General features: G+C 35.6%; 1 protein-coding gene across 1 annotated transcript in view; it reads right to left on the bottom strand.

Moving 5' to 3' along the window:
• Positions 1 to 18,256, bottom strand: part of LOC113055349 (caM kinase-like vesicle-associated protein) — a 50,690-nt gene continuing 32,434 nt past the window's right edge. Inside the window, exons 2-11 of the mRNA XM_026221594.1 lie at positions 12,338 to 12,445; positions 11,732 to 11,863; positions 10,088 to 10,162; positions 7,356 to 7,494; positions 6,069 to 6,189; positions 5,810 to 5,885; positions 5,295 to 5,431; positions 5,071 to 5,149; positions 3,765 to 3,852; positions 1 to 3,672 (exon numbers count right to left, since the gene is read on the bottom strand). Of these exons, the coding sequence (XP_026077379.1) occupies positions 3,325 to 3,672; positions 3,765 to 3,852; positions 5,071 to 5,149; positions 5,295 to 5,431; positions 5,810 to 5,885; positions 6,069 to 6,189; positions 7,356 to 7,494; positions 10,088 to 10,162; positions 11,732 to 11,863; positions 12,338 to 12,432 (1,290 nt within the window). The 5' untranslated portion in view covers positions 12,433 to 12,445 and the 3' untranslated portion in view covers positions 1 to 3,324. The remainder of the gene's footprint in view (positions 3,673 to 3,764; positions 3,853 to 5,070; positions 5,150 to 5,294; positions 5,432 to 5,809; positions 5,886 to 6,068; positions 6,190 to 7,355; positions 7,495 to 10,087; positions 10,163 to 11,731; positions 11,864 to 12,337; positions 12,446 to 18,256) is intronic.

The raw sequence follows: 18,256 nt of genomic DNA, 5'->3' as shown, positions 1-18,256 counted from the left end.
TGATGATTCAGGATGTTTATTTTGAAAGCTTTAAAGTCAGTTGAAGAATACAGGGGTTAAAGTGGAGAGAGACCAGTCCTCAGTGTATTCACAGGTTCACAGTCAACCACACTGAGAAGAACAGAGAGGATGAAGAAATCAACAGACATCGAACACCAAAGGCAATAGTGAAGCACTATTTAAAAAAAATTGCTTTTAATTTGTATAACACAGTATCTAGTTGCGGTTTCGGTATACATGAATGCTATAAAAGTGTTTATTTATTTTCTTTTTTCAGACTTACATGAAACTTACCCCTCTGTACTGTATTTTAGGTTTTACCGGTACGTATTTCTGTAAGTATTTCTAAATTAAATCAAAGACAAAAATAAAAAACATTTCATAGTTTCAAGGTAAATAGAACAAATAAAGGTACGGGATGGATTTTTAGAAAGGAAATATTTTATAAGAGCAAAGAGAAGTTAAAGATATGACAATGACACGTGTGAGATCTAGTGTATATCATAGCTCACTTCAGTATAAACCTGTGACAGCACACACAATAGACCACAAATCAATAGACCACTGACAGCATAATTGCATATCAAGGCCTTCTTCAGTCAATCCTCCATTGATTCCTGTGATGTTTGGAAAATTACAGCATGTCGCCACTGCACAATTACAAATCATTGGCCACTGGAGGGGAAACTTTCGTCACTGTTTTTGTTCACCTGTAAGATAGGCTCGAAATAGTGGTACAATAGGTGCACTGACTTCATCTGACCTGTTTAAGTCAGAAGCTTCTCACCCTTCCTGTATGACATCACTACTGTCAACTTCAACAGAGGACACGCCCATCAGAAATCGAGTGTTCACAAAGACACTGACATTGAGAGTAGCATCACAGTATCGCAGTTGTAGACTATTGCTCATATTAAGAGGTCGACCGTTTCTTTTTGCTTTCGTCAAGCTCTTGTAATCCTACATCGCCTGCCATTTGTCTGTGCTAAAATAGAAATATGTTTGTGTAATGTTGACATCAACCTGTTCATGTGCAAATCATGATGGCACAAAATGAGTTTTACATTTACTATAGAACGCAACAACTAAGAAATTAATCAGTATTGCCATCCTGAGTGACAGTAAACACCAATCACTAGTGAAGCGTGAATGTTTAATGAGAAAGATCTGTATAAAACTGTTAAAGATGGGGCGTCTGTTGCTGACAGCAAACATTTCTATAAAATAAGTAAAAGGCAAAAAAACTATCTCTTAAAATGTTAAATCATTAGAGCTAGGGTTTGGCTAATACTGCTAGACTCAAAAAGGATTATTAGTGTGAAAGGCAGAATCTACATTATATAGAGTGCTGCAGGGATAATCAATAAGTTATCATCACCCTGGTTCCCTTGACAAACAGTCTATAGAATTTAGTTAATTTACTGTAGAAAATAAGCTCTGTGACTAATACGTTTATGATTCTTACACATTTTAATTAAGATAATCACAAATGAACAAATGTTTTGTTAATTTTGAAACCTAAATACATTCACCTGGGGGTATTACAAAAAGCAGGTTATGTGACATACCCGGGTATGTTTGAGGATACACGAGCGGATAACCTCAGCTTCTGGTTCCAATTTAATCAGAAACATACTCTGAGTTTAGTGAACTTGCTCCTGGATGCATTTTTGGAACCACATACCTTGAGTACTCATGGTTTGGTGTTTCTCAACCAATGGAGGGTTTAGCTGATGGTAAGTTAACCGTGATTTCTGGAATACACCCCTGAAGTATAAAGTTAGGCTATAAACAAACGACACAGAGGTCACACTTTTTTTTCAGTCTAAAAGTCTACATTTTTTAAATGTGAAATTTTTGAGTTAGAATAGCTTGCAAGAATGTGAGTATAAACACAAAAGTTGTAAAAGCAGATTAGTAAATGTTTGGCTCGATGATATTTTAAAATCTTAAAATATTAGATCTTATTTCAGGCATTTAACCAAGGTCCATTCAAGAAGTCACTGACTTCACAATGATGAAACCGAAAGTGCAAAAATACGAATTATTTCCTGTAGTACTTATGGGTTACTAAATGAGAACTTTGTTATTGTAATCTGAATGTTTGTGCCTGTATTTTGAAAATGTGTATGGGGTGGGAGGTGGATAAATTATATAATAATTTGACATAATCTGTTTTGTATAAGAGTTTAAAATAAAAATGACTTAACAGCATTAAGTAAATATCTGATACTTGTTTCATATTTGCATTTCAAAAAATCTGGATTAATCTAAAAAGAAAATCTATAATTTATATTTGTAAAATTTGATGTTTAAGTCTAATAAATGTCTCAGAATATATTCAAACTGCATTATAGATTAATAGAGGGAGATATCAAGAAAAAAAAATATATAATGTCTGAGTAAATATTCAACCCAATGAAAGAGTCTCAAAGTATAACCACTGTAACTTATGTACATCTATGCTTCAGATGAAATCCTATTGAAAACTAATTTCACTGTGCATGGCTTTGTACTTTTAAAACTGATATTATTCAAAACATGTACAGTGTATGGGAATGAGTATATAATACATTATGAGAACAAATTAGTTTTTCCACTGTTCATGTGGCTAGCTACCAAGCAGATTTGAGGTTTTTCTTAAGTTTACCTACTCCGCTCCATTTATTGGGCCACATGTCTCAACCATTCAAATGCCATAACAAGATGAATTTAGCCGCCTTAGTTGCTGCTGAAGTATTTCTCATATAAACTGATGGCAAAATTTCATGAGTGTGTGTTTGATCAAGACATGAAATGTCCACATAAAGCTGAAGCTGAAATGTCATAAACGGCAGATTTGAAAAAGCATGCTGTTCTTGGCTACGTCTAATCTACAGAGGTTAGGAAGCTATTTACAGAAACTTTACATTGCACATGAAGCTGTGTATCTGTGCTCCCCTGACTACCTGCTCAAGACAGATGTTTACTAACCACAATGCAAAAAAATTTAAAAAGTTACTTATAAAATGAGGCCTGCTTTGATAATCTAACGTAAAACAAGTATGCAGATCAGTGCTGAAGTTTTCGATCTCGGCTTAATGTAAGCAGAAAACAGCTTTTTTCTTCTTTTATGCAAAGTTAAAGTAGCCAGAGCCTTCGATACATGTCACACAGCTTGTGATTCAATAGAAAACAGATGCTTGATGGGAAAGGTTTTAGAAGTCGGCTCATGATAGAGCATGTTGAGGTTAATGCTATGAGCTGTGGGATCAGTATTAGCATGCTTGCTGCTTATATACAAGTGAACGGGATCTAAACGCAGGTGGGAGAGAGGTAGCGAGATTAACCGCTCTGTTCCTCCCCTGTGTCCGATGGCAGGGGGGCTAAAGCCTCTCCGTTGCATCGTGATGTTGGATCAGGCTGTTCGGGAGCTGGGGCATGGAGAACAGGCTCAGCTGGTGGCTGGACGGTGGCAGCCATTGCTTCAGCACTGGGAGCTTCCACAGCAGGGGCTTCTGTGCTCATCGAGTTGCTTTCAGCGGTACTTGTGTCGGCCTCCGATGGAGCTTGAGGGTTTTCCTGAGCCCCCTCTGCAGGGTTAGGTGCACCTGGTACGGCTGCTGCTGCTGCTGCTGTCTGATGCTCTGGTGCCCTGAGACGCTTCATCATGGTTGTGACCCGTACAGCTTTCTACAGGGAGGCAATAGTTTAGAATTAAATTGGAAAAACTCAACTTACTAACACACAAGCATTTTTAAGAGTGAACGTCATCTAGAAATTACCTTCCACTTAGCTTTGGCAAAGTTCTTCTCAATTTGTGCGCACACATTTTCCTTGATGTTCTTGTCTGAAGCAGCATTTCCAGATATCCTTTAACAGTACAAGAAAGCTTATTTTATGTGACCCTGGACCACAAAACCTTAAGTCTTAAGTCACTGGGCCAAATTTCCTACCGTAAATATATCAAAACCTAATTTTTGATTAGTAATATGCATTGCTAAGAACTTAATTTGGTCAACTTTAAAGGTGATTTTTGCACCCTCAGATTCTAGATACTCAAACAGTTGTATCGCTGCCAAATATTGTTCTATCCTAAAAAAACATAAATTAATGGAGAGCTTATTTATTCAGCTTTCAGATATTGTTTAAATCTCAGTTTTGTGGATTTGACCCTAATGAATGGTTTTGTGCTCTATGGTCACATATTCCCTTGAAAGTTGTTTTTAGATACAATTCTGTTCGAAGGTTTGGGGTCAGATTTTTTTTCTTTACATTATTTTCTTTAAGAAAGGGGGTCGAGATTTTGAAGCAAAATAAAGTGCAAAAATCTATCATTTTAAGTACTTCACACGGCTAAATCTCTATCTTCAGGTAACTGTACTACGCACGTTCACAAGAGAGTGGTGTTTCAGGGAATGACGTGGGATGTAGGTTTAGCATAAGCTACTAGATAAACTAGATAAGATAAGTGACGAACACAGAGAGCAAAACAAAACACCGAGAAGTTTGATATAAGCCAAGCAGAGACTGGTTTTCCTTTGCTTAAAAACAAAACTTGGTTCTTGCAAGACTAACATTTTCTCACTGGAGATTACGCTATGCCTACGTCCTACATTATATGCTATAATGCCAGTCTCTAGTGGACTTGCATATAACAGTTAGTGGAAACTCAAGATTACGGTTTATAAAGTTTTAATATGGATTATTTTCTTGTACAAATGCATTGACATTTTTTTTTCTATAAAACTCTGATTGTATTTGTCTGAAAGAAGAAAGTCATATACACTTAGGATGGCTTGAGGGTGAGTAAATCATGGGGTAATTTTCATTTTTGGGTGAACTTACTGTTTAAGATTTGAGCAATGACTGCTGGATATTAAATTAGAAAATACAATTATTTTAAATTGTAATATTTTACACAATATCACTCTTTTTACTGTAATTAAACGCAGTATAAAGATTTTTTATTTTTATTTTATTGACCCCAAACTTTGGAACTGTAATGTATTTCCCACCCAAAACTTTCAAGCAATAGTTATGAATGCCAATATATCAAGTGATTGTCAGGTATATTGATTCTATAAATACCATTCATGGTTGATGGCTTCTTGTGCAGTCAGTCTCTGATCCTGGTCCACCTCCATAAGACGTGACACTAAGTTTTTAGCTGTTAATAGACAAAATGGAACTTTAAACTTGTAAACAACTGTCTGAACTGTCATGTCATGTCTTTAAAAATCAAGGTTTACATAAGACAAGTTTGTGCTCTACTAAGCATGTGAGGTTTCATCAGTATTCTTGAGTAAATGTACCAGAGTCTGAAATTTCATCCCAGTATGGCGAGTCAAACTCATAGTCTCCAGCTAGAATCTTCCGGAAGAGGTTCTTGTCATGGTTTTCATAGTCATCATCATCTGCTTCATCATAGAATGGAGGATTTCCGGAGAGCCTGTGCAGGAGATGTGGGAACTCATTACAAACTGTGAGAAGGGTCTGGGTAATGGTACTGTCATGCCCACACAGCTCACTGACATGCATTTTACACATTAAATTTGTATAATATTGGAATTTTTTTTTTTTTGTATCATGGAAACTGCAGAAACACTGTGAATTAGATGATTTTGATCTATTAATATGGCATTATCAGTTTCACATTTACTCCTCAGACAGCTCATTCTAGTCAGAGTGGGAGGTTTTTGGCTAGAAAAAGGAACAATGTGGACCACAATGATTATGAAAAGTCTGGCTGTGGAAGCCTGGCTAAATGGTGTCTGTAAATAAAGCTACTATGAGATCCTGGTTTTGGTTTATAGAAGAATACACTCACAATATGTACATGATCACACCAAGGGCCCAGCAGTCCACAGGTCGGCCATATCTCTGTCTCCCAACAACCTCTGGGGCTGGTTGAAAAAAAAAATAGACAAGGACAAATCGTGTATGGAAACATATTCTGATTATCACAGTTAACAAATGCATGCCCATGTAAACATTGCTCTCGCTGTAATCTTGTTGTTGTCGTTCCATCTGTTGCATCTGCCCCATGAGTGTTCAAAGAGGTTTTGCCTGTTTTGAAAGCTTCTTACCCAGATACTCTGGGGTTCCACAGGGCTCTTTGATGAGTCCATCCTCCAGTTTTGCCAGATGGAAATCACTGATGACTATTTTCGAATGTTTCAGTCGGTTGAAATACACCAGATTCTCAAGCTAGAGGGAATGAGAATGACAAGATGACATGATGCTTTTCTCAAATCAGACAACGGATGTAAAACAAGTAACATTCTAGAGCAAAAATTAAGAAACGCTATTTACTGTAATTATTAGTAAATGTATTAAACATAGATATAGCACAATGTATAGACACATGTCGTTGTTTTAAAAGTCAGTAAGCATGTGTCTTTGACTATGGTAAGAGCTACTAGTCACCATGGTTTTGTTAAAAAAAAAATCATAAAACAGTGTTTTTTCCTTGTTTTCCAGTACATAATGTAATATTTGTATTTTCCAATTGGCTAATTGTATTTTAGTATTTTAGACATTAACCACATGAAAGTTTGGTAGATTTGTGCTTTAAACAAAGCATGATTTACCAATAGGAAAAAATATATATATATATAAATAAATAAAATTAAGCAAACCATTTACTTGAGAAGCTAATAACTTTTGTGGATGTTTGATGCTAAAAAATGTGATAAGAAATATATATGTGTGTGTGTATATACATATATATATACACACACACATATATATATATATATATATATATATATATATATATATATATATATATATTTATATATACACACACACACACATATATATATATATATATATATATATATATATATATATATATATATATATATATATATATATACAAAGAGCAAGCGATGGACAGATATAGATTGATATAGATATATAGATATATATGTGAGATGTGTCTCAATGGAAAAAAAAGCCATGTTTTGAAAACAAAATAAAGGCCAAATCCATTTTAAATTAGTTTTTAATTTGGAATAAATTTAACTTTTTAAAAATGTTATTAATATTTTTCTTTGGAATAAGTTTAAATGTGAAAAAAAAAAAAAAAAAAAAAAAAATCACTGGTATTGGTACCAAGGAAATTTTTTTTTTTTTTTTTTTTACATAATTACAAAAATATTATGACAATAATTAACATTGACAACAATGAATATTGGATATTGACAACAGCAAACAAACAGATCTGCTGTCATCACATAAAAAATTTAAATGCAATCATAAAAATTAGATTTGTAAACCAAAACAGAATTGTGTGTTCAGTGGAAGTCTGGTATGACACAGTCTTAGGAGTTGATTAATTATGAACCACCAGAGGGCACTGTGCGATGTACCTTTAGGTTCCTGTGAACGATCTTCAAGCTGTGCAGGTAAGCAACTGCCTCCATCACCTGTCTGATGACATTGCTAGTGTCCCTCTCAGAATAATAGCCTTGATCCAGAATCCAGTCAAATACCTCCCGACCTGTGGCTCTGCAAGAAAACACAACATGCTGAGCTGCTTTTTCTCAACAATTATGAATTATTCACACCCTGCGTTAAGTTCTTTTTGCTGTTGTCAGGGAAAAAATGCAAGTGATCCCACTGGCACTTTTGTCGACCCCAGGAGTTTAAACGTTGGCCCCTTCAAAAGCTTTTGCTTGATCATGCAGGTGAAGCTGACGCAAATCAACCAGTCCCATACAGCGTACAGCAGGGAAAGGGCAATAAAATAATGAATGCAAATCCAAACAGACAGGAAGGAATGTGAGAAGAACGAGGCAGTATAATCGTGCTAGGACAGTCTGAGTACAGGGTTTATTTCTGTTATGTCTCAGGAAACAGCAGCTGCAGCTTTAGCCTCTTGAAGTAAGTATCAACATGAATTGAAGAGAACCTTTTTTTTGCCAAATAACCATTGCCTGAGGAATTTATTATTTTTTTGCAGCTTTTATGTCAATGTTTTGCCCTTTGCATTCGATACCAGCATGCTGCCTGAGAGAGAGGTGACTGCTTTCAAATGCTTGTTTAAAATGAATACATATTATTAAGACATATTGGGCCCTATCTTGCACCCAGCGCAATTGACTTTGTACACCGACGCATGTGTCATTCCTATTTTGCACCCGCGTAAAGCGCGCTTTTCCCTCCACAGAAGCACGTCGCTAAACTAGTGAATGAACTTGCGCTCCCTGGGTGGTTCAGCGCAAAAAAGGAGGCGTGTTCCGACGCAAACAATCCCTGGTGCTATTTTGCTGTTCCATTAAACAATTGCGCCACTGACCAGAAAAAACCTAGTCTAAAGTCAGTGGCGCGTTGCGCGTTGTTCATTATGCTATTTTAAGGGCGCATGCTTGACCATAATGTATAGCGTGCACAACGCGCATACACTTTGCTCATGTAATCTACACAGATGCAACAGTTATTTTTGCAAATCATAAATTGTTACACTAAAAAAATATTAACACATGAGATGACGGAAATCATTGTGGTGTGCCACGAAGATGTGAAAAAATAGGCATAAATCTAGCTTACAAATTATTCAGGCTAATTGTAGTAATTAAGAATCAGACCTGTTTGAGGTCATATATGTATATAAGGACATCTGACAAATTGGTTTGTCCGTCAAGAACCAGGAAAAAAAATCGATGAAACAATTGTGGCTATTTCCTCCCACGCCTGTTTAACCGACGCTATTTTGGGTGGGTTTCTCCCATCGCCATACAACACAACTTCTCTTCTCACAATTGGGAGATATATAGGGCCCTATTTTAACGATCTGAAACGCAAGTGTCAAAGCGCGAAGCGCAAGTAAATTTGTGGGCGGGTCTCGGCGCTGTTGCTATTTTCCCGGCGGGATAAATGGCTCTTGCGCCCGGCGCAAATCTAAAATGGGTTGGTCTGAAGTAGCTTCATTATTCATAGGTGTGGTTTGGGCGTAACGTGAAATAAACCAATCAGAGCGTCATCCAACATTCCCTTTAAAAGCAGGTGCGCAAGTTCCATTATGGATTGCTATTATTATGGCGTATTTACCAGGCGCACGCCAGGAGCGGTTCACAGCCGAGGAGACTGATGTTCTTGTAAGAGCAGTGAAAGACAGAGAAGTTGTGTTGTATGGGGATGGGAGAAACCCACTCAAAATAGCGTCATGATTTCCGTCATCTCATGTGTTAATATTTTTTTAGTGTAACAATTTATGATTTGCAAAAATAACTGTTGCATCTGTGTAGATTACATGAGCAAAGTGTATGCGCGTTGTGCATGCTATACATTATGGTCAAGCATGCGCCCCTAAAATAGCATAATGAACAACGCGCAACGCGCCACTGACTTTAGACTAGGTTTTTTCTGGTCAGTGGCGCAATTGTTTAATGGAACAGCAAAATAGCACCAGGGATTGCTTGCGCCGGAACACGCCTCCTTTTTTGCGCTGAACCGCCCAGGGAGCGCAAGTTCATTCACTAGTTTAGCGACGTGCTTCTGTGGAGGGAAAAGCTCGCTTTGCGCGGGTGCAAAATAGGAATGACACATGCGTCGGTGTACAAAGTCAATTGCGCTGGGTGCAAGATAGGGCCCATAGTGTCAACTGATATGTACATGCATTTTATATATGTAGTCTGCTGAACTTTCACTGATTTACATTACAAGCAATCAGAATTTCATTTTTTTTTTTTGCAATATAATATCAGCAAGTGCACCAAACAAGTTTATTTCCTCGAGTACCAACTCCATACTCTCACTATATCATACTACAGTATATGAGAGTATACAAAAAAACCATGATATATCATCAAATACAACTCTAAACACATACGATAACTTTAATTGAATTATCTTTTTTGAGGCAATGTTTCATTTATTTGAAAATACTTGCAGGCCATCTTATAATTAATAATTTGCAGTAATATTGAACTTATAAATGGTTCACTAAAATATTAAGTATGAGTACGCTGGACTGTAAATTAGTTTTTTTTTTTTTCTGGGGTGTCAAGAAATGTATCTGATATTGGTACAAATTATTGAATGTAGTTAACTTTAGTTAAAAAAAAAATAATAATAATAATAAACTGATTTCAGGACTTACAGCTCAAGGAAAAGATAGTACTCTTTCCGGGTCTCATAGACATCGACCAGCTGGAGGATGTTGGGGTGTTTCACCCTGTGGAGGAGAGATGGACAGTCAGTTAGGAGACAGTTTGTGGCACACAGGAGGTTGATACACATGTAGCTTTGTGCCCAGATTTATCCCGGCCTGCCATCAACCCCACACTCGTGCCCCATCTGTTACCGCAGAGTCATCCAACGCCAGTCATGCACGCCTGCATTCCTACTATTTGCATCACATGGATTCCTATATCCGCTATAATCATATTTAATTAAACAACAAATGTCAGTATAATCATTTATGTTCTGTGGCTGCATCACATGTGTTCAAATCAGTATTTATGCATGTATGCTTTGTTTTTTTCATTGCCACTCTTGTTGTTGGCTAATTAATGGATTGTTTGTAACGCATAATTAAAAAAAATGAAAAAGTCCTATTTAAATAAAACAAGATGAACTGAATAGCAGATGTAACGAAGCAGATGTTTGCGTATTAAAATTAAAGCGTATTTCATTCAAGCACGTGTAATCGTATTACTTTATTCATTCTGTAACATGCACACTATAACGAAGAGTTTCAGAATTCTGTAAAGGTGGCTATGCCAGCCAACTTTTACATTAAGAAATTAATAAACGGATTATGCTTTGAAGACATTAATGTGCACTTTCCCCAGCAATCGTTAGGGGAACTAAAGTTGAACCCATAAAAAACCTTCTCATTCTAAAAGAGACATTTCTTTTACGGGTTATTCATGAGCTGTTGTGAATTGTGAGCGGGACACAAACGCAGCACTGCAAAATCAAAGTGACATCAGTGACTCTGATGACTCCGCTCACAGCAGATCAGCCTTTTAGATGCAGTAAAATCATATCTAATCATCATACACTGTGCAAAGCATTTATATGTAATGTCTTAAGGCTTTGACATGTTTGGTGTATTAAACAAAATGTGTTGCATCATTAGGTGTTTTGTGTACTTTTCCTTCTTTTGAGAGGACTGATAATTTCAATAATGAACATAGGGCTACACATTGCTCCAAATAGTTGAGAAGCTTTTTTTGTTAAAATCCACTGTGTGGTTTCACTTTTTACAAAAAAAAAAAAAAAAAAATTACAATCTGCAAGCTATATTATATGGGTGTTTTGAAACTGAAACAATGTTAAATACTCTTACAGAACCTCAAATCTCTGTGCGATTAAACTTATTAAAATCAAGATTATGTACAGTTGCTACAAGTTTACACACATATTTGGATTGAGTATTTTTTAGACCTTATGCAGTGGAAATAAACTATAAATAAATGCATCTATTACAGTTTGTTACGAATGATTTGTGAAAAGGAAAAATCACTTTTTGGAGTCATGAACATGACAGCAATCTAACTCAGCACAAAGAGGATTTGAGCAAGTGAGCTTCTGCAGTACACAAATCATCTTAGAGGAACAACAGTGTTTAATCAAGCTTTAAGAAATCATTCTTTGTGAATTAAAATTATGATTATAAAAATATGATTCTACTTAAACCAAATCAAATCAAAGAAAAGACCTGAGGAAAGCAGAAAAGGTTAATTTCTACAAAACAATTGTGAAGGGTTTTTTAAAAAGTGAACTGTGTGTAACTCACATCTTTAGGATGAGAATCTCGTTTTTTGCAGCCTTCCGCACTTTTCTTCCATCTTTCTTCAGGAATTTTTTGCAGGTGTACATTTTCAGTGTGTTCTTATCCTTTGCCCTGAAGATCTCACAGAACTCCTCCCTTGAGAAGAAAGTGATTTTATTGCACTAATTACATTCGAATTGAGAGTGAATTAAGGAATAGTACACACAAAATGAACTTAATGTACTGTATAAAGTCTTTATACACAGCTTGAAATCTCTATTCTTATTGGTCAGTCACATAATTTGGTAAAACATTTTCTATAACTTTTCTACAATCTACAAGTTTCATGCATCCCTTAACACTCCATAGACTCACATAATTAAGTAAATATTTTAAAAATCTATTTATTTATTTATTTGGTAAGTAGCAGTATAATTAAAGAGATTAACAGTCGATTATCACAAAATAAACCCCTTTGGGATGATACAAGAGCCTGTCTGGATATATTTTGTGATAATTGCTGGCTGACTGCACATTATCCATAAAAAAAAAAAGTACATTCAAGAACAGCTTCTGCAAATTACATGCAAAAATAAAGGAAAGGATTGCACAAAAACACATTTTGCTTACGATTTAACAACCTGGCCCAGATCATATTTGTCTGTGATCTCTGTTGGACTGCTGTAGTCCTTCTTCTCTCCAGGTTTCAAACAGCTGAATGGCATGGCCTACCCTGCCCTTGAGAGAAACAGAAAGAATGAGAGGGGTTACAGATCAACCTGAATCCAGTTATACTGTACATAGTCAAAACACATTGCACATTGTGAGAGTATGTATTGTTCGCCCACACCACTCTTTCTGAATTAATATGCGTGCTGACTTAACAGTTATATCATGTTCTGTGACATTTTAATTCCGAAGGGAAATAACAAGTGTGAGTCTCTCGACCAATTTAATTTCCAGTGAAACAATATTAATGCAATTGATGGAAAACATGCAAAAACTTGCCATAACGATGCTTCACAAGCAATGCTGCTAGCATTTGTCATGTGGTTGTTAAGAATAAAGTGATTTTAAAATGTTTCCTACACTGTAATAAAAAATAAAAAAATAAAAAAGGGGAAACATTTTGGAAATTTACAAATGCATACTGGCTCAAAGAAATGACTCCCAAATAATTATCTCCAACAAAACGATGCATTGTGGTAATCATATCTTAAAGTTTTTAGTTCAAATTAAACATTTATATTCACTAAACACATTTTATAGTGCTCAGGCAAGTAAAAAACCTGATGGCTAAACAAGTCCTACATCCAAACAACTGTATACACATGCACAACATGCACCGGTTAATAAACAGAACTGCGTGCGTCTTGCGGAAGAACATTGTAGCCGGATCTACTTCTCTCTGTTTATGTCTATGAAGAATCACAAAGGTACTGGGTTACTCCGCCGCGGTACCCCCGAAGCAATCTAAAATAGTCCGAATATAAACACTTATTATAGGTGTACCCAAGTGATTCAGGACAAGCCATAAACACGGTTTGGAAAATGGATTCCTGGTGTACTCGCTTATTATATAAATTTTTCTACATTTTGAACACAAACAAAGTTACAGACCGCAGCTCTGATTGGTTATTTTTTACCGGGAGCGATGGAGTTTCTGCAATGGCAATAGGACCACTGGGAGGAGCCAGAGGAGCTTGATTTTTTTTACAGATTATCTGTCTCATATTCTACTGTCCGGACATAATGACAGGTTTAATAAATATGTAAAAAATATTTTTTTACAAAAGTTCCCTACAGCACCTTTAAGTGTGGATGCATGGGACAGCGAGCGGAGCTGAATAAGCTGAAAACCGACCATCAATCCCAGATTAAGACAGATATTCAAAGTCACAAATTTTAAGATGTCATGGTAAGTATTGAGCATTGAAATGATTCTCCAAAAGCTGTCTCCTGTATAAAGTCTCCTGTATAAAGTTATTTAGGCATTAAATAGGCATTAGGCTTTATGCAGAATTGCAAGATCATGCATTCATTGGTTTTCATAACCATGTTTCCCCGGTTACTCTACAATTATCAGCTGACAGACTATAGGTTTATTTTTCTCGTGTGATTTCTGTGTAAAACATTGTTAGATCATCTACTGAGTTGTTAATTTGATGCAACTTTTTTTTTTTTTTTTTTGATTTTCAACCTATGCAGTGCCACTTTTGAAAGTTTTCTTCACCACATCAAGACATCCTGTTATTCATTTTTGTGTTTGGCATAATGTGTTTTTCTTTATTTAAAATTATGTATTTTCTCCAAATACTGAATGGATTTGTAAAACAATTGAAGTGATAAAAGTGAAGTGAAAAAAAGGCAATGCTTTTGTCTGTGTTCTGTATTTTGTTTAATGTATTTTTTTTATTTTATTTTTTTGTGGGGACAGTGAGAAATAGTGAGAAATGTAAAATATTTAATTTCACCAACAAAATTGTTCAGTAAACAAATTCCATTGGCTCAACATATTTCTTATTGAGCCAATGTTTACAGATTGTTGCCACAATTTATCAAATTCATTTCACAGAAATTCAAAAAAATTTAGTTGGATAGGTCTGACTTAGGTGAAAATGGGTAAAAATATAGTCTCAGTACAGCACACTTCTCCTCAACAAACTGAATAATTTAAGGCATCATACATGTTCATAGCATAAATGGTGCAATATCTTTTGCATTTAAGTTTAAGATTTACTGTAGGGTTAGGGTTATCATTAAAATATTGATATAGTTTTTTATATTTAGAAATGTTATTTTTGTATTTCACACTTTTTTACTTTTTTATTTTAAAGTTTGTCAGTTTTTCATCAGATAACATATTTTCTTTCAAGTAACGATTTTTTTCTGGTTTAAGTTTTAGTTAGGTAACTAATAAATAGGGTTAATTGTTAAAGGGGTGGTTCATTTCTATTTCACTTTTTTAAGGTTAGTTAGTGTGTAATGTTGCTGTTTGAGCATAAACAATATCTGCAAAGTTAAGATGCCGGAAGTTCAATGCAAACAGAGATATCATCTTCTGGCAGGTAGGGCTGCTAGGGACTACAACAAGTTACTTCCTGGGTTCATGACATCTCAAACTCAGATAAACTCCGCCCTCAGGAAACGGGGCGAGGATATGCTACACTGCTTTAGAGAAGAGGAAGAGAAAACTACAGATGCACGTAAACATCTATTCATATATGACTTGCGATTCTGTCTTCTAATGATTCTAATGGATTCACGAGTTTCAAAATCAATGTTCTAAAGCAGCAGTACTTAGTACTTTTTAACAAGTCCCTCTGCTCCACACACGCTCTGTATCTCTCTCTCTCATTCAGCTCAGCTCCATACACTTATTTTCACATAGCTATGAGAAGTGTTAAACATGGACACGATTGCAGTTGATGTACTGTATTAAAGCTTTAATCAGGATAAAACCGTATATTAAAACTGTTCCTGTAGCTCAAGTGGTAGAGCTACAGGTTGGGGGTTCGATTCCCCCGGGACCACAGAACAATTGATTACCTGAATGCACCGTAAGGCGCTTTGGATAAAAGCGTCTGCTAAATGCATACATTTAAAAGCTAACACAGCAGTAACTTTTACAAATAACAGTGTATCTAAAAGTATGAGACAACAACAAACAAAAAACATAGGCCTACCATTAAAAGCCGTGCTTGCAAAGGTTCTGCACTATCCTCTTCAATAATATCCTCTGCTTCTCAATCAGGCTCAAACTGATAAGCGATCTTAAAGACGTCATTGTTTAAAATACAACCGGAGCACACACCGCCGAGGTGAGGGGCGGGACGTTTAGACTACGCGCACTAGAGGCGGTTTAGCCAATCACAACACACTGGGCTTGCTAACAAATCAGAGCCCATTCCCTATTTCTGAAGGAGGGGCTTCATAAAAGAAGGAAATGATCAGCATATTTCTCAGAGAAGGGACAGAGCGGTGTGGAATAAAGGTAAATAATAATAAAAATATTTTTTTAAAGCAAAGCATTAACACATTAGACTGCACCACTTAAACACAATTAAGCCTAGAAAAAAAACCCCTGAACCAACCCTTTAAGAGTCAGTAAGCTTATGTCAGTGAGAGGGAGAAAAATGTTTCTACCTGACATCACTGCTGTTGCGAAACAGGCTGGAAAAAAAGAACTGGTGAATAATTATGGGCAAAGTAAATGGTGTGATGAACACAAATAAAAGGCCTTTGTGCGCTTTTTACCACACTTACAGGCTAAATCACTGTGCTTCCCTTCTCCCAGGCAGGATAAATTAGATTAGAAACCAGACTCTCACTCTTTTTTTTTACTGAAATTGAGACTTGTTTATAGGCAGTCTAATTGGAAGATGATATCTTTTGATATCTTATTGTATGTGCACATGAAATCAAGAATAAATCAACTTAGGATATTTGCCGACTAGAAATTTCACGTTTTCATTGGATTAACACACCAAATAGAAGCCATGCAGATGAATGGATTTCATTGTGATGCTAGTCAACAGCTGTTAACACTCAAATTTAGGCTGGTAGTCTCATATAGCTAGATATTTGACTTAATATAATAAGGATCAATCCGGATCAATTATGACTTTGTTTCAGGACAGAATGATTAAAACACCTGAGTGCTCTTACTCTTGGAGGTTGTGTAATGCCAGCCAATGAGATTTAACCAGCAATTCAAGCCTTGCTAGTTTTGTGTGCAATATGCATCAGATGGTCAGTGAATGGATTATGGGTGGTCGTGGGTGTGCAATTTGAGACTTGGCTGGAATACACATCGCCCAACACAAGTAAATTACTTGTACAGCTGACTTAATTAGTTTCATCATCAGACTATGGTGATTTATGAGCACTACAGCGTCTACAGAGTATATTCTGAAGCACAAATAATAATGCGCACAGTTGAGCAGAACGAGGACATAGTCTCTGATTTACTGTATATCCCTAGTTTTTAGATGCACAGATTGTGTCCTTAATTTCTCTCTCTCTCTCATTTTGCTTGTTCCACATTTCACCTCTCACTGTGCTTCTCTTTATCTTGTTCCTTTCCTTTGTTCTTTTTTGTAAACCTACATATAATGCTTAGTATATTATGTAATTGATGAAACTCTCTGCTCTGAGATTAATTACAATTCTGTTTGCAGTGTAAATTGCTTTGAGCTCCTTAAAGAGAAAATTCTGTCATCATTTACTCTTTCGTGTTGTTCCAAGCTCATACGATTTACCTTCATCCATGGAACACAAAAGGAGAAACTTTTATGAAAATTGTGTTGTTTCTGTGCTTCCACTGCGGTCTAAAGTACCATGAAGATTAGGCAAATAGTCTGGTGACGTAGGTCTGCGCGTGTTTCTCCGTACTAAGTACACAAATCGCAAATCTGGTATTTCTACAAACAGCAGCGTACTTCATAACATCAGTCAGCTCGCCTTGGCTACTGCCATTTTCTTCATTGTATATTTACATTAAAACGAAATAGAATATTTAATACCCCTGTCTCCTTTCGTTTTCATTTAAACATAATAATAGCTGAAGAAATGTAATAAGTTCAGGGAAATGTGTATACATCCATTACAATGAAACAAAATATTATATCTTCCTGTTTTTATTATCATTTTAACATATAGATACATTGAATAAGATAACCTGTTAGATTTTCCCAAAACGAATTATATTGTAAGTTTAACCACTAAAGAGACATCAGAGCCAGCTGCACATATCAGAAGGGCTAGCCGAGGTGAGGGTGCTCTTGGCGGATACATGATCACTGAGCTCCCGCTGATCACGTGGAGCTGACTGTCTCCGAAATCAGCCAAACACATTTTTAAATATGCTCTGTTTTTATAAATAAACCGCAGATCTGAGTTTTAAACAACTACATTCTCGCCTGAAATGCTTTTAAAATTACATTTCATGATATGATAACAGTGATATTTTTAAAATGATCAGAATAAATGGTGGTTGAAATCACAATGCTGCGTGAACTCAAACAATCAGCATGTTTAGCGCCCAAGCCCAGAGTAAAGTTCCAGAGGTGGAAATGCTGCTTAAATGGCTCCATAAAGAACATTTAACATCTAAAGAACCATTTTTGTGGTGAAAGAAGGTTCTTCAGATTATAAATGGGTAAGTGATGTTTTTGCAACCAAAAATGGTTCTTCTATGGCATCGCTTGAAGAACCTTTTGAAGCACCTTTTATTAAGAGTGGGTGTGTGTGTGTATATATATATATATATATATATATATATATATATATATATATATATATATATATATATATATATATATATATATATATATATATATATATATATATATATATATATATATATATATATATATATTTGATAAAAGCATATTTAAGTAATTATTGTGTTTAGCAGTAATTGTCAATGGTCCATAAAAAGTGCCTTTCTATCATAATTTACAAACAAAATTAATTTATAAATGGCACAGGAGATTCAGTACAATATATAATATAAATTGCATATATAATCCCATTTAATTCCATTCA

The sequence above is a fragment of the Carassius auratus genome, chromosome 36 (genome assembly GCF_003368295.1).
Source record: "Carassius auratus strain Wakin chromosome 36, ASM336829v1, whole genome shotgun sequence".
NCBI lineage: Eukaryota > Metazoa > Chordata > Actinopteri > Cypriniformes > Cyprinidae > Carassius > Carassius auratus.
This window is presented reverse-complemented; position numbering and strand designations above follow the sequence as displayed.